Source organism: Leptosomus discolor, chromosome Z (genome assembly GCF_034619465.1).
Source record: "Leptosomus discolor isolate bLepDis1 chromosome Z, bLepDis1.hap2, whole genome shotgun sequence".
Taxonomy (NCBI): domain Eukaryota; kingdom Metazoa; phylum Chordata; class Aves; order Leptosomiformes; family Leptosomidae; genus Leptosomus; species Leptosomus discolor.
In genome coordinates, this window is record NC_141419.1 from 33228410 (window position 1) to 33246008 (window position 17599).

At 39.2% G+C, this 17599-nt stretch overlaps 1 protein-coding gene across 3 annotated transcripts in view; it reads left to right on the forward strand.

Annotated features, from left to right (window-relative positions):
• FOCAD (focadhesin) overlaps positions 1–17599 on the forward strand; it is a 113940-nt gene that overhangs the window by 16741 nt on the left and 79600 nt on the right. For all 3 annotated transcript variants that reach the window (XM_086479093.1, XM_086479095.1, XM_086479094.1), the window contains 6 exons: positions 2697–2798; positions 4739–4943; positions 7147–7353; positions 7809–7896; positions 8589–8791; positions 14046–14303. In XM_086479093.1, coding sequence (XP_086335219.1) covers positions 2697–2798; positions 4739–4943; positions 7147–7353; positions 7809–7896; positions 8589–8791; positions 14046–14303 — 1063 coding nt within the window. The remainder of the gene's footprint in view (positions 1–2696; positions 2799–4738; positions 4944–7146; positions 7354–7808; positions 7897–8588; positions 8792–14045; positions 14304–17599) is intronic.

The following is a 17599-nucleotide window of genomic DNA, read 5'->3' on the forward strand; positions in this document are numbered from 1 at the left end:
CAATACTTAAGTAAGGTGGCACCTGCACAACTCCTGGAATTATCTCAGACATAGGCTGCAAAAGGCTTCAGCACTGAGGCTGCGATCTACTGTGACCTGCACCACCCTTCCTGCCCCCGCTTCTGCTGTGTCCCCGTCCCCGCCCCCCTCCCCGACATCCATTAGGCACTGGTACTTATCCTGCCTTCCAGAGTGATTTTTGGCAGTTCAAATAGAATCTCATTTAATGTTCTATTTGTTAGAACATGGATGAGTAAGTGTGCAAAACTATGCTTTCATGCTGCTGAGTGGTTTGGAAGCAGAATTCATTATATTTTTACTGTTCTCTTCCTTTTTTGGCCATGTGATTTTTCTAAATGCTAAGATAGCACCACCTTAAAAGCTATTCAGTTAATCCAGACAGAAAGCTAAATAACTGCTCCTGAAGAGCTTATCCAGCTACTTTAATTCTTCCTGGGTGTGTATATGGTCTCATTATCTTAGCACAAGATCACCTCCAAATTTAGATGCTTTTTTTAATCAGAGTAAGATGAAAACTGCTAATTACTCTTTTATAAAGATTTAAATACGGTACGTTACATTTCCTCTCCTTTGAGCTTCTTTAAAGAGGTGCCAGACATGAGATGTCAGGTTCCATTGTTGAATTTCCTCTGTCTTTAGGTACAATAGCATTGTAATTGCTTTCAGTTCTGTTAGCCCATATGGGTGGTGATTTACCTTGGGTTTTTGCTCAGAACTATTTCTATTTTGTGAGTGTTATTATTGATTTCATAATTATTTCCACATTTCAACTTACTAAGAATGTTTACTTATGCACATTTATGTATTATGACAATAAGTTAGTGTTATTTACCATGTCCATGGCAAATGGCAAATAGATTTTGAAGACAGGTTTGTGGTCATACTTCCAAGTCTTGGTAGTGTACAGGCTCTAATGTTTCTGTACATGGAGATGACTTAGCAGCAATTTTCTTCATCCAACTTTATTGTGTTCCCGTGGATTTCTGCTGTTTTCTTAAGGCACAGTGATCTTCATGTCTAAATAGAAGTTATCTGAATCTGATTTAACCTTGTTGACAAGTTATATTCTAAATATTATGTTGGTTTATACCAGCTGCCTCTAGGCAGATGTCCTGAGAGCTGCCATTAAGTCTTTCTCAATAAATAAAGGTTGGGGGTTTTTTATGCCTAAAAGCATTTTCCTTTGTGAGTATCCTTGCATGGCAAGAGGTGCTTTGTCAGTCAGAACAAATTTCCTACACACTCCCACCTTAAGATCCAATGTAGTTTGAAGCTTTTGAAAAGGAGCAGTTGACCAGAACTTATTTTCTTTTCAGGTATCTCCGGATTCTTATTACGATTGTTTTGTAGCATGTAAGGACACTGGTTGTTAGCTCTATTCTGACCACAGTGTGAAGAAAACGAGGCATTAGGTATATAAAATGTTCTGTAACTAGCTTTCATAACTTGGCAGGCCTTTGATTCAGCTAATGATTCAGATGTTTATTACTTTGATAATCCTCAAAACTAGTTGGTTGCCCAGAATTCAAATGATGTTACATTGAGAATAACATAATAAGGGGCACCTTTTTTTACTTTAAGAACATGTCTGCTAGATGATGTTTTTTCAGAAATAGTTATCTTACTAGGCATAACATAACTCTAAACATTCCTGTTTACAGCAGGTAAGTATTACCCCTTTAGCTCACTTAGGGGGCTAGTCACGTCAAGGACAGCGTGTAAACTCCAGAAGGAGGTGATGGAGGTAGTGATAAACCTGCCTTCACATCACCAGTTCTTTCCAATTTCCCACCTCTCCAGGAAATTTAATGTACAGACTGTCATATTCTATTTTGCTTTCTTATGCTAACTTACTCTAGTCAAATGACTTTGGTTTTGCTTCTGACAGAATAAATTACATACTTCAGGCTCTCCTCCTGCCCAGCTTTTCCTCCATCTGCTACTGTACAGGGGTGGTCACTGTTTGATGCAAGTGTTGCACTTCGAGGGGGTGTAGATGGCCTTCAGTCATTGGCTTTGAAGGTGGAGAAGGATTGATGGTAGATTCGTCTGAGAAGGCCAGGTGACTACTAGATCTCAGTGACTTTTTCAAATGCAGCCATTGTCAGAGGGCTGGCAGTAAAGTGGAGGTCTCTAGGGTGGTGGTATGGCCAGCCTTTCTTCTTTCCTGCTTATTTCAATGCCTAAAAATAAAAGGAAAACTAAATAAGTAAGTTTGGAGCAGATTTATAGTAGTAAGTGGGATGACGGTCACCTTGATTGGTCTTAGGTGCTGAAGATTTGTACCTATGCATGAAAGATTGGACTGATGTGTGATATATGGTTCAGATTTTTCTGTGGGTATTATTTGGAGCCCACTGCTAAAGTCTAGTGCTGCTACCAGTGACTCAAATCACGGCATGCATTTGAATGGTGATCCATAGACATTTATTTAAAAAAAAAAAAAATCAGACCAAGACTTTTTGAATAGAGAATTTGCTTTAGTCTTGTTTCCTGAAGCTCCTGTAAAATGTGTTCTTTTGGCAGGGGAGCAGTCTTGGCAAAGCTGGTGAAGGGAGTTGGTAATACTAGGGGGTTAATTGTCTATTGCTACAGCTGATTTTGTTTTGAAGGTAGTTATTTTGTACACTCTCTTTCGGCATAATATATCCAAATGTGATTTCTTTGTGTTTCAGGAACAATCCCCATCCATTAATCAATGTCCTTGAAAACAGACCTGATTGCTGGCCAGTTCTACTGCAGCAGATAACAGTATTTTTCCATCAGTGTCCAGAGAGGTAAATGAATAAGTAATTAAAAAATGGCAAATGTAGATGACTTAATCGTATCAGTGTGACTTTTTTCCTGAAGGCAACTGCAATGAGCAGGAAGAATTCTGTCTTTTGAAAAAGATAATTATAAAATTTAGTTACACTGTTTAAAGGTTGAAAATAGAATATTAATAAAATACTAGAATAATCTATCAAAAATAGATTTAAAATTTTTTTTCTTAACTCTTCTGTGTTGATAAAATTTTTATGGATGTGGAAAAATGGGTGCAAAATTGATAGCACCTTTGGAAATTTTTTTTTTAAATAAGCAATTTTGATTATTTGCTTTGTTAAGATTTTGCTTAGTCAAAAAAGATGACTAATATGCAGGTATAACTCATCTATACAAAATGGTGGGATGATAAAGGGAAAGCACAGACAATTATATCTCACAGTAACAGATGAGGCCTTTAAAAATGATGTATGCTTCTTGATTTAAAAAAAAAAAAAAAATCGGTGGCACAGCCCTATAAAATATCTTTAACAATGAACAAGTATCCAAGCTACCAACACTTTCAACGTTTCTTCATGCTTACTTCCAAGGAACCTATCCAGTAGAGTGTAAAATAACAAAAGCTGTAGCAGCCTTAAAGCTAGATGTTTTCAGTGATTTTACACCTATAAGTATCCTTTTCAGATAAAAAGTATCTCTTTTCTCCTGTTTTATGGAAGATTTATACAAATCCAACAGAGTAATAGTAGGGTGAAATTGACTTCTGTATTTTGTTGCTGTGACTAAAGAAATAAGTTTGTTAAATTTCTAATAGGCCTAAACAACATATTCAACAGTAAGATGTTCAAGCAAAAGTGTGTTTTGTTCAATTTAATTGATCAGAATATTTTTTTAAATACTTTTGATTCTTCCGCTCAGCTGCTAAACCTCGGTCTTGTGAAGACTCCTGTCAGATGTCTGAATGATGGGGTGAACTGTAGATTTCTTACTGGTGGCTTGTTTTGAATTACAACAGGGGTGTTAGTTTGCCGAAAAGGAAAAGTTTTTAAGCTTCCTTTGCTGCTTTTTGTGCAAAGGTTTCTGTGAAATAAAGTTCTAGTCTGAGAATATAGAATCATAGAATCATTCAGGTTGGGAAAGACTAATAACATCAAGTCCAACCATTGACCCGACACTACCAAGTCCCTCATGAAACTGTGTCCCTAAGCACCACATCAACAAACACCACGTTAGTTGATGTAGATCTGTTATTGCGTTCTTTGTAAAGCTCTGCATCAGGGATGAGTCTTGTTTAAAACTGACTTATAATTTTGGTTCCCTGGATATTTGTTAATGTATTCATCACGAGCCTTATTTGATTGTTTTAATAATGTCAAGTACAGCTGCTTTTCCTAACGTGGTCAAGCCAAAGGAATTGTTCTGTGATAAATTTTTTTACTCAGAAGGCAACTTGGTTAAAGCAGTTCCTGTTTCATGTAGTTGTTTAAGGCCACTGGGCAAAAACTGTCAAGGAATGAATGGCGCTTTTTTAATTGAAATTAGATTTTATGTGTTTTTTAAAAGATATTTCTGAATAGTCTTGTCCAAATGCTACTTCAGAAAGGCACGCTCGTCCTCATATGACATTCAGCAGTGAAAGTCACTTGACAAGAATTAACAAGAAAAAAGAAAGAATAAATTAAGTGTCATAATCTGCAAGTACATATTGAGTAGTATTCATCTTAAATATTGAATCTTCTCACAATTTCACTTCATTGCATGGTTGCTATATAAGGTCTTATAACAGTACTTCATGCTAAAAAGTCAAAGGTTTTTGTGAGATTTAGTAATGCCTTTCATAACACCTTTCTGTTAATTGCATCCTGTAAATTAGTGCAAGGAATGCCACATTGGTGGTTGGTTGATTAGTTTTCAGTAGAAAGCGGTCTTGGCAAACTTACTTCTTGAACTGCAGGGCACAGAGTTCGTGTGTTGGCATAATGGCTCCATTTCTAAGATACCTGTATTGTGAACCATCTCAGTTGCGTGAATATGCTGAACTGCGAATGAGTTTACTTAAGATCTTACTTCAGCCTCATGGTCCAAAGCATGAAGAAGCACCCTCCATTATGGAACGCCAGATTCTTCAACTTCTGTGGGATTTGATTCCACACCTTCAGGTACAGTTGTTGCCTGAATTTATTTTATAAATAAATGCTATCAAACCAATGGTAGTGTTATTATTGGCTTTCAGCTGTGCAAATACAGCATTCTCTTCCGTTTCCTGTAGACCTGATTTGTTGGTAGTACAGATCTCTAACAAACTGGCACTTTCTGGTAGAAGGTAAAACTTCTAAAGTGTTCAAATCTGATACACCTGATAACGTATAAATTGAAACACGTTTACCATAATTATGTGCCACTAGTTGCCTCAGTAAACTTGTAGAGATGCCTGTGAGAGAATGTTGTTAAATGGTAAGATATTTGTCAAAAATATGCCGGTTTTAGCTTAACATGGATAATATTAAAATTAAACTAACTATGTGAGAACCGTGATTTAAGTACTCCTAGATATTCCTTTCTTGCTCTTTGTGACAGAGGGGTTAGTGATCTGAAGACAAAACTTAATCCCTCTGGAATATGCTGAAGTTTTTGAATGTATTTTTAAGATGCACAGTGGTATTTGCTAGGAGCTAGGGATTTAATCTTTCTGTCCCCTTTGATTAGGAGTCTAGGGTGTTGGTTAAGGTTAGTAGCTCTGCTTTACCTCAGGCTTTACTGTCACATTGGTTAAGCTTTTTTGTACCTATGTGCCTTTTGCTTCCTTTTTAATATTAGAGCAACGTCTTCATTTTCAAATACATTCAAGAAACTATGAGGTACTATGGTGTTATTGCCATAGAAAGAGGGTTTGATAATACTAGTAATCTAAAGCTAAACAGGCTTGAAATAAGGATAGGTGGTAGCATCTTCCTCCTGAGGAATTTTACTAGTAAAGTCTACTTCTGCTCATAACTACTTTTCACAATCTTTTGGACAAATAATAACTTGTATTATACACATTTATCTTTGTTCAGGTCTACTATTTGTGATGGCAGGTACATGTTGACTTTTTCTAGTCATGGGGTCGTTTCTGATTTTGTCTTGATTCTACCTGAACTTCAGTATAATGTCGTGTCCTGAATGTATGACCAAGCTTCTGACTTGGTAGCATTTAGCGGTAAAAATGGTGCTGAAGAAGACTTAACAGAATTAGTTATGAACCCTTCTTTGCTCCATGCTTGTTGGCACTTTTTTTTTAACTGGAAAAGATGTTGCATTTTTTTTTAAACTCAGATTAATACTTAAATGTTTTTATCTTGCCTGAGTTACAACTTTCTCAATGGAAAGGGAAATACCTCCTTCAAGAAGTCCGTTTGATGGACTTTTATAACCTGTCGTCCCTTCTCGTTCTCTCTCTGAAGCTCACGTTCTTGTCCTTCCTTTAAACTTACCCTTATTTAATCCTCTGGCTTATATAAAATTGCTGAAACTCTTCCTAGTCATTTTGTCTGACAATATCAACCCAGCTATCAAAAGTACAGCTTGTTACCTATAGACTTTTCTGCTGAAAAATTCAGTGGGCATGAGGCTTCCAATTAAAGCAGATTGTTAATAGACTTTGTTCCAGGGGACTAAAAATCAGGATCTTATCCTTAACGCTGGCTCCACAGTTTGGATTGGAACACCTGGGTTTGTCTGGAATTGGAGTTTTCAAGAGAAGTGCTCTCATCTAACACATTAGGATTTTGAGGCAACTTGATTCTTGAAACCTCTTTACTTGTTTTCAAAGTATGGAGATACTGCTTTTGGGTATTGCACTTCAGCTTTTCATTTTTGTAGTAGGCAGATTACATGGTGCACTAGAAGCAGATAACACCACTGCCTTTCTGTTTTGAGACATATATTAAAATCTTGGTTACATTACAGAGGAAATCTCTTAGAGCGGGATGTTTCTGTTACAAGAATATTTACCTGCTGTATGAAATCCCCACAGCGTTTGTTTTAAGTTGCTGAGAGAACCCTGAGAGCTGAATTAATTTGCTATTGCTTTTGAGGAAAAAGTGATTGTTTGTGTCAGCTACTGAGAAATCTTTTTATTCTTTCACATATTTCTAATTTTACTTCAAAACATTAAATAGCCATTCATCTGTTATTTTTTCAGGGAAGTTGGATAAGAGATTCCTGGGTTTAGTTTATAAGTGTTTTTTCAAAGTCCTAGTAATACTTGCAACAGAAACATTGCAGAGCTAGTAGAACTAATTCTAGACTTGGGAAATTCTGTTTAGATCGGGAAGGGGAACTAAACCAGAATGTGTTTTGGTTTTGTTTCCTTTCGTACAGCTTAAAGACTTGCTGCAAGTTACAGAAGCCTCATTCTTTCTGCAAGAGCTATTCCTTGGCCTACTGCGCTATCCTGTGTTTTGGAAAGTTCAGTTATCCCAGTTTTGTATGCAACTGTTATGCTTCTGTGAAGTATCTTTAAATGTAACGGGAGAATGCTCATCTTTGATCTCCCTAATAGAGGACAACTTTGAGGTCTTAAAAGAGGTGAGAGTTCATGGGGAAAAAATAAAACAGTTGTATTAAATTTAAGGGATGTCATGTTTAAGACCATATTTAGAGACATTGATACACATTCATCTGCAAGTGACTAGTGCTGTTTCAAAAGCTTCTAATTTGTTGTTGGTTTTTTTTTTCTTGATTGAAGACCTTCAGAAGGCAAAAACTTAACTGGTTCTGTATATATCAGTTAACCTTTTAGTATGGGCATTGGTTTAAACTGAGCTAATATGGTTTGAACAAATTAAAATACTGTAGTTACTAAGTTAAAATACTATTTTTACGCTCTTCATATTCCTCATTGCATGTGCTGTGTTGCTGTGTGTGCACTCACTATGACTCACAAAGAAACTCCTTGTAGCATTTTGGTTGTTGGCTGTTTGTACTGTTTAATGCCACTGAGAAATGAGGAAGACTCAAACCTCTTTCTTTTCTCCTTGTAGGTATTTCCAGTGGAACAGTGTGTAATTGGGCTAGCACTTCTACTGCTGCAAACACCAGAAAGTCAGCAGAAGTCTGTCTTGAGTTTAGGTAAAGCTCTTCTTATGAAAGAGGAATCCACACTCTTGAGACCATGTCTTTGTTTCTTCATGTTTATGAAAATAAGCACTGCATTCCTCTGAAGTTGGATTGAGTGGTGACATTTTTTTATAAGCAGGATTTTTCCCAAATTTAAAAGGAAACATTTGATCTAATAGCAATAAAGATAAATTTTCCAGCTACACTGACTTTTTCCATGAATGTTGTTATGTTCTAAGCTCCCTGCTATCTTGGAGCTTATCTGTTTCATTTTTGAGTCAACAACAGGATATTCTCAGCTGAGATTCATGCATACTGGATGGCCCCTTTTGACACATCTTAAGAGAGCAGGCTTGACAGTCACGGCAATGTTTGGCTGAGCTTTCAACTTAGCAGTTTTGATTAGTGGAGTTATTGCAGTACAAGCAAAGGACTGTGCTACATTTGATTATTGTTATTTCTTGCTGCTATCAGGTACTTTGCTGTAAACAACAGAAATGTATGAGTCTCTACATAGAATTGGAGTTTTACCAAAAAATCTTTTGCACTTTAGCTCTACTATGCGCATACTGTGATTCTGGCGACTGTTACTTGCTTGACCAGAGTGTTTCCTGGAAACATTTGTGTCACGCCTAAAAGTAGAAATTATGTTAGTTCTTTTTTCCTTATGTGATCTTTGTTTTTCCTCACCTTGCCTTAAATAGCCTACAAGCTCCTTTCCTGTTCAGAAACCCAGAACATCTCAACCACAGCCCTCACTTTGGTGATGCCTGTGCTGCAGATCTTAACTTCTACAACAGTTGGGGACTGCCTATCAGAGGATGTTTCTGGAACTACCAGGCAGCAGCTGGCTGTAAATCTTTTGGGAATGTTACAGGAGGAAGGTGTGAAGGATAAAAAGGCATTGGTAAAGTTGAAGTTTTTTTCCTTCTTTTGGGGCAGGTAAGGGATGCATTTAACAGCTTTGCTGCGTTACATCTAGCTGCTTGGGAAAGACTCTACATGTGTGAGCTTCTTGTGTAATACGTATGGAAACACTCAGAAATGTGTAGTCCATAAAACTTGACTACTGGTAAAGTGAAACTATGTTTGTATGCTAGATATTGTTTTACTTAGGAGATGGGATTTTTTTTTACTTTTATAGACGGTGTAGATTAAAGAATGCATGTGCATTATTAATCAAGTAACAGGACGTAGTAGAAAACAAGGTGATGTATACTTACTTTGTCTCTTTCAGGCTTGCTTATTCTGCTCATCTATGTCCTTTTCCTGACCATCGTATGTGACTGTTAGCTACCATTCTTTCTCCTTTGGCTGAATACGGTTACAGAGCACATAAGTGTCACATCAAATTTCAGCTCATTATCCTGGATTTTTTACCTGTGCTGTTATTTTTTATTTATGTACTTACTTAGCTGCCCTCCGCCTGTTTGTCCCATCTGTTCTGAGCACAGGTTACAGCAAGTCTCTTTGATCAAGATGTGTTTAGCACTGTGGAAGTTAAGCTCCATTTCTGCTTTATGCCCCTGCTATGTGGTGTAGGGAGGATGGTGATGTGATGCATTAGACACAGAAAAAGATGCCAGTTCTAAGTTCTGCTGTGTTTCCTTGTCTTGGAATCCCTCTCCAACTTTCCATTCCAAAACTTCCACAAAGCTGAAAAGGCAAACCCATTTGTATTACTAATGGAAGATAAATGTTTTAAAGTTCACTAAAACCTACACTCCTTCTTCTGCTCTGTAAGAGCAGTCTGTGTGTTGGCTTTAAGTACAGAAGGCTGCTCGCTTCCTTTTAATGGGACTTTCTAGGTGGCCGCCTGTACAGATGTCACTGGAGGTTTGTTTCAGTTAGAGGTGCTCCAGTTACTTCGTACCTCTATGCTCTGTGTCACTGGCCCGTGTATTTTGTTTTCTGTGGTGTTTTAGAAGGTAGTTTAATATCTTACAAGACTACTGGGTTACTGTAGGACACAGATTACAGTACTTTGTATAACCCTGGCTTCTTGTAACAGAACTTTGTTGTACTAATTCTGGTATTCTCCTTGCTTCAGAAAGCATGTGAAAGCTGTTCTGTTAAGAGCTTAAATAATTTGTGATGACTGTAACTTTTTCTGTTAGCTGTGTTAAACTGAAAAGACACTTCATTTTAGTGGGATTTCTCTAACAGTCTCTTCACTTCTGTCTCACTGGTAGACGTCCTTGTGGAGTTCATAGCAAGGAGCATGGCGGATCTTTGGTAATACATGGTTAGCAATGAGAATGGGGAGATGGCCATTCATTTTGCCTGATTATTGTTTCTAAAAAATAAACCAATAGCCTTTGGTTCTTGACTGAAAGATTAAAAAATGTGGAATTTCGGTTTAATGTTCCCATGGGTTCAGTCCATTTGTGTTGTAAGATTAGATCAGTGCTAAGAGAATACAATTTTTCATGAATTCTCCTTACTTAGAATTTCCTCATACTGGAAATGGGCGAGAAAAGAGGGAGGAAAAAGAAAGCAAGCGTTACGTCTGCAGTGAGCAAGCTTTAAATAGAAATATTTCAGAGCAAACATAATTAAGTTGTGGTATATTTTCATAAAATCACAGAAAAGCCCAGGTTGGAAGGGACCTCAGAAGATCATCTGGTCTAGCCTTTCATGGGAAGGGGAGGCTAGATGAGATTATCTAGCACCCTGTCCCATCACATCTTGAAAACCTCCAGTGATAGGGACTCCACCATGTCCCTGGAGAGGTTGTTCCAGTGTATGATTGTTTTCACTGTAAAAAATTTCTTTCTTCTATCAAGATGAAACCTCTCCCAGTGAACTCGTACCTGTTACCGCTTGTCCTCTCCACTCTCCATGTGGCTCCTAGTGAAGAGAGAACCTCTGTCCTTTTAGTAGCTGCCCTTCAAGTACTGGAAAGCTGTGGTGACATTCCCATTGAGCCTTCTCTTTTCCAGTGTGAGAAGACCTAACCCAAGTTGTCCACCTCTTTGATAATCTTTGTGGCTCCCCTTTGGACCCTCTCCAGTCTGTCTGCATCTTTTTTGAATTGCGGGGACCAGAACTGGACCCAGTACTCCAGGTGCGGCCTGACAAGCGCTGAGTAAAGTGGGATGCTCACATCTCTCTCTGTGCTAGTAACGCCCCTGCAGATGCAGCTCAGGATCCAGTTTGCCTTGGTTGCTGCAGTGGCGCACTGCTGACTTGTCTTCAGCTGCTTGTCCACCAGGGCCGCCAGGTCCCTCTCAGCAAGGCCGCTCCCCAGCCACACAGATCACAGCCTGTGCTGGGCTCTTGGTTATGTCGTCCTGGGTGCAGGACTTTGCACTCGTCTTTGTTGGCCTTCATTCAGCTCTTGTGAGCCCACTCTTCCAGCCTGTCCAGCTCTCTCTGAAAGATTGCTCTCCCTTCTGACGTGTCCACCTCACCAGGCAGTTCAGTGTCATCAGCAAACTTGGTAAGGGTGCTTCCAGTCCTGTTGTCGAGATCATTTATGAAGATGTTGAACAGCGTGGGGCCCAGTACTGATCCCTGGAGGACCCTGCTTGTGACAGGCTGCTGCCTGAGTAAAAACCGTCGATCACCACCCTCTGAGTGCAGCCTGTGAGCCAAGTTCTTGCCCATCCTGTAAACCACACATCTGATCTGTATCTTGCCCATTTGTCCAGGAGAAGGCTATGGGAAACAGTGTCAAATACTTCGCTGAAGTCCACCTAAAGAACATCCACTGCTCTGCCCATGTCACAGAAGGTATTTTATTGTAGAAGGTGATCAGGTTAGCCTGGCATAATTTGCCTTTGGTAAACCTGTGCTGGATTTTCCCAATCGTCTGCTTAACTTGGTTCATAGTAGTTTCTAGGAAGACTTGTTCCTCCACTTTCCCAGGGACTGAAGTAAGGCTAATGGGCCTGTAGCTTCTTGGGTCCTCTTGCGTCCTCTTTTGGGCCATTCTTGCAGGTGGGCATGAGATTTGCCCTCTTCCAGTCATCAGGGATGCCTACTGAATGCCACAGCTTTTCAGAGATTATAGACAGTGGCCTTGCAACAATGTCAGCCACCTCTGGTAACACCCTGGGGTGGATTGCCTCCAGGCCCCTCAATTTATGTGGTTGAGCCCTTGCAGAGGGCCACTACCGGTGGGTCAACATGTCCATAATTGTGGCTACTTGATCCTGTGATCTGGGGTCCAGCTACACCAGTAGAGACACAGGCAAAGAAGGTATTGAGAACCTCTGCCTTGTGAGTATTCTTAGTAACTCGTTTCCCTGCCCTGTTTAGTAATGGGCCTGTGTCTTCCCTGTGCTCCTGCTTACTGCTCACCTGTCTGGAGAACCCTTTCTTCTTGACATCTCTGGCCAATTTCGGTTCTAGTGGAGCCTTAACCTTCCTGTCTGCATCTCTGCATGCCCTAGCAAGGTTCCTGTGGTCCTCAATGGGTATTTGTCTGCCTTTCCGTAGCTGGTATGCTTCTTTTTTGCTTTTGACCACACCCAGAAACTGTGTTTTCTTCAATGACTTTGGTTTTTTGGCAGCGATGGTAATGTGGAATTGTTCTACTTGTAGTCCCAAGATTTTGGAAAATCTTAGGACACTGATAATCTGCACTTCTACTTTGCTATTGAGGGATTATATATATATATATCTTTCAGTGTTGGCAGACTGAAATTTTCTACCTAACCTCCTTGAATGGGGGTGCAGCATTGAAGTAAAAATATACCTTGCTTCATGTAGCTTTAAATAAAGGAAGAAAGGAGTGAATACAATTGTGTAGGAAAACCTTTGGGGAGGTAATGTGGAATGGGAAATATCAGTATATTTCAGGCTCTACCAATTTTAGCAGTTTTTTCCAGGCATTAAAAAAAGAAGCAAAAAAAATTCAACAGTCTCATCTTGATTTCAAGTCCTACGATCTTGTAGGGGCAGGCAACTAAAAAGTACAACTTACAGATCCTGAAGCTGCTCTTAGCTCACTGTATGTCCTTGAATAAAGTTTAAATACCTTTATCAATAAATACAAGTTTTGCAACTGTATCCAGAGGAGATTTTTGGCTCAGAGTGATCTTGCCAGCCGGAGAGATGACATTATAGATTGCTGAATTTTTCACATATAGTAATTGTAGTGCGTAAGTAATGGAATACGCTAATTTTAATGTTTTTTTAAAAAGGTCATCTACAGTACAGGGGAATTCTATCTTCCATTAGCCAAAACAAATTTACATTGCATTGAACAATTATTAAAACGAAATTCTTCATTTTCACGGAGATCGGCTTTTGCCACTCAAAATCTCTTTTTCCCTGGTAATTTAAAGGTGGGTGGCCTCTGCCCTCTTGGAGTCTGAATTCCATTTTTAGTGTTCATTTGGAGATCTTTCTTCAAATACTTTCTTGACCTGAATTTTATATAAATGTTCTTCTTCTAATTATTGCCTGCCAATTACTGTCTTGATAATGGAGAATTTTCAGAAATTTCATTTCTGAAAACATTGCATTTTCTAAGGAAACAAAAAATTAGTAGGAAAAGAGATGGTTTGTCTCAGATTAAGCTTTTTTGTATTAAAGAAAGGCTTTGAACTCCTGCATTAATTTGCAGGAGGTTTAAAATACATATACTTTTACATATATTAAAAATATGAGTTAGGAGGATTACTTATTTGTATTTTACTACTTTTCTGCTTCTAACTGTTATCTTCCATGACTGCATCTATAGAAGATTTTGTACTGAGAAATGAAACAGTTAAATAAAAAAACGTAAAGTCAGATTAATTTAAACTGTGGTGGTTTATTAAGTACTATCAAAAGTTAAAGAGAATTTCCTTAAAATAATGTAGGTGATATTTACACTTTTGTGATGCAGCTGCCATTGTATTCCAGTTTTATTGTGTCCATTTTAGTGAGGAAGTAGCACTGCATTTACCAGCAGGAACAGGAATGATGGATGCCAAATAAAAAGGAAGTTCCTGAATAGGGAATTAGCAACCCTTTCAGATATACTTAGTGCAAGAATTCATATAAAGGATTGTAAAGAAATGTATTGCAATTTATCCTTTACATTTATTGCATTGGGACCCTAAAAAAAAAGAATTGGTTTGGATGACAGAACTGAATTAGGTATGTTTGTTCTTTCATGGTACCTTATTTGTTTGATTGAGAATTTTGTCTGTTTCACTTGTTCTCAGGTGTCCTGCAAACTCCTTTTACCCATAACCAGCTCTTACAGCTCTTTGTATACAACCTGGAAAATCATAGAGCTCATGAAAGAGAAGTCTGCAGTTACTAACTGGTTGTCTTCAGTGAAATCACTGCTACCTGTTACAACTCAAGTCCCCCCCCATGTTTTTCTTCTGCTGGCTTATCTACTGATAAAAGAAAATGGAGACAGTCTTCATGATGTACTCCAGGCTACTACGGAAATAGCCAAGGCTGATTGTTCTCAGGTAAAAACATACTGTTAGTGGATTTTGTTAGAGGAACAGGGCTGGATTCTGTAGCCCTAGAGAGGCAAGGCTGCCACAGGTTTGTGACCCCAGGTCTGACAAGTAGCAAGACTGTGCTTGTATTCCCCGTAGGTACAGGCACGCGCAGCACACATGTACACTGCATGCCTATGCTTGCATGTAACGTAACGCAGAGCACTCGCAAGAACACAAAACAGCACCAGAGGCCCCATCCTGTTCGGCTTTCTGGCTCAGCAGGATGGAGTTCCACTAGTGGGAATATATGTATAATGTATGGATATGTACGGTATGTACAGTATGGATCCCTCCAGCAATGGGGCAGAGATCCCCAGGGTGCACAGTAGGTGAACCCTGGATCGCAGACTCACCAGTTGGTATCTGGACAGAAAAGCCCCTAGGGTCACAGCTCAACTGCAGTTGCTGGTGCAGACTGCCCCCCATCCTGCAGACACACACATGCACCCCTACCCCACCCCCACTCCCCCCCTCTCTGGGACTCCCGTGGCCACCAAGTAGGCATCCCCCCTGTGGTCTTCTCCTTAGACACACACTTATGCATGCACATGCATACACCCCAATCTGGCTGGAACTTGCTTTTTGTGTGTCACTTAACAGCTAAATATGTGTTATGTCTCTGTTTTGGAGTATTTTTTGGTTGTTTAGGCTTAGGAAAAAAGACCTGCTTATTTGTCAGTGTTATATAATAAGTATGAAAATACAACCTGAGGAAGTTGAAAAGAGGCGAACAAACCATTTCTGACTTTTGGTGACCTCATAAATTATTCTCTGTGTTCTTTTGTAGTTGCTGGAAGATTGCCTTGTGATATCTATATTCTTGCTTCTTAAAAAATCTGCATGGTCTTTGCTTCAGTACTGAATTCAAACCAGAATTATGCTCTATGCTTATAGTTATCTACATAACCTGGAAAGGTAAATGGGGATATCTAGAAACAGTTATAGGTAATGCAGGAGGCATTAAACAGGAACAATCATATCTTACTTGTAAAATAAAAAAAGTGTAGGAAAGGGAGAAGTGTTGCTTCAAATTTCAGATGTGCCATAACGACAAGCTTTATTTGCTTCAGTTTTTTTTTTAAATTGCTTTCCGTCTCAAAGAGTTATCATACTCTGCAATGCAAGAATTGGAAAAAGATACAGCTTACAGGATATGCGCTTGATGACTTATGGTGCTGAACGCTGTAGTTCTGATCCACGGAAGCAGTCCAGGATGTGCTTGTTGTTGAACACATACTGAAATGCTGTGCTAAACCAGGCCCATTATACAATCCTTTTGGAGTTAACTGTGCTTCTTAAGCCAGAGAAGTTTTTAAACCACGTGACAGGTTCATCTGTGGAGGGTTGCCTGCTGTTAATCTTTTACGTCTTTTCCCAAATCTCTTTCAGGCTGGCCTTTTGTTTTGTTATTTCCTTGTACAGGTGTGTTTCATAATGCACTCAAATTGATACAGATTTGGGAACATGCGATTTCTTTAAAATTATTTTCTCAGTTTAACTGAATTTTTTGTATTTTAACTTTATTGTCTATTCTATTCTATTGCCTTGTAATTAGGTTTTGTGAGGATTAGTTATTTTGTATTTCTGTGCTTGAATGATGCTAGTTCCAGGTTTTTTGTTTTCTGTCTTTAGACACTTGACATTTGGTAAACTCTGTATTAAAGATAAGGGTTTATTTTTTGGATCGTGTGTGGAAAAAGTAATTCTGACGCATGTTCAGACACACAGTAACAGATTGAAGAGTCCAATTTTCAGTCTGGAGAAAATTGCAGGATTTTGCTGTAGAATTACTGATCAGGACTCTTAAGTATTATTTGGGCATGGAAGAACATGTAGAATCTGTTAATTTACGTGAACTGTAAGATAACTGCTCTGAAAGAAAGAGTGGAATGTATTATTTACATCTTAGCCAAACCAGCTGTAGCTGTGTATTCGAGAAGTGCATATCCTCCAAACACATTTAAGTCATTGTGTTTCTTGCTACAGCTTGAAGACACATACAGTACTTTGGAGGGAGGAATAAAACTGGGAAGGTTTCATTGGTCTTGAAAGGATTTTTCACTGTGGCATCTGTAGCATACCGTTGATTTTTATTTTATTTTATTTTTGTCTGGAAGAATTACAGAATGGTTTGGGTTGGAAGAGACCTTTAAAGGCCATCTAGTCCAACTCCCTGCACTGAGCAAGGACATCTTTAGCTAGATTGGGTTGCTCAGAGCCCCGTCCAACCTGACCTGGAATGCTTACAGGGATGGGGCTTCTACCACCTTTCTGGGCAGCCTGTGCCAGTGTTTCACCGCCCTCATTGTAAACGACTTCTTCCTTGTATCTAGTCTGAATCTACCCTCTTTTAGTTTAAAACTATTACCCCTTGTCCTGTTGCAACAGGTCTGAATAAAGGCTGTCCCCATTTTTCTTGTAAGCTGCCTTTAAGTATTGCAAGGCTACGGTAAGGATCTCCCTCCAGGCTCAGGCTGAACAACCCCAGCTCTCTCAACCTGTCCTCATAGGGGAGGTGCTGCAGCCCCTGATCATCTTAGTGACCCTCGTCTGGACCCGCTCGGTCAGGTCCATGTCTTTCTTGTGCTGGGGGCCCCAGAGCTGGATGCGGTACTCAGGTGGGTTCTCACCAGAGCCCAGTAGATATGGATGCAGCATACTGGGAACAGGTATAGCGGTGAAGGAAAAAATGCAAACTGAACTGAAGGGTACAGCCAGCTTGAGCTGTCTGTACATACCTGTAGCACACTTCAAACCACAAGTGGCCATCATTTGAATTGAAAAAAGTTACTGGGCAATCTGCTATTGCAGTATATCCATGCCTGTATGTGGATTAAATAGGAAGTGTCGTCCTTTGCTCATTGTATTGTGTTTTGAAGTTCCTGTTTTGTCCTGTGCATGCTGCTGTCATTATGCTAATGTTAGCCTGGTTTTTCATTTAGATTCAAGATGACAGTGTTTAGACAAAGCCTGAACTGAAATGTTGATACTTGCTTTAGGAAGAACCTGCAAGGCTACACAGGATATTTACAGTTTGAAATGTAAGAACAGGATCTAGGTCCTAAATAGTTCTTTTGAAGTATTTCTGCAGTGTCCTTGGTATACTCCTTGTTGAATTGTGCGTAGAACAGCTGCCCTGGGATGTTACAAGTCTGACATCAGTGGCAATACTGAGCTGCCAGAAGTTAGAATTTGACTCCTCAAAGTTAGGTATCTGGTGGAAATGTGCAAAATTAAGGGCTTTTTGTTCCTTTCGGGAT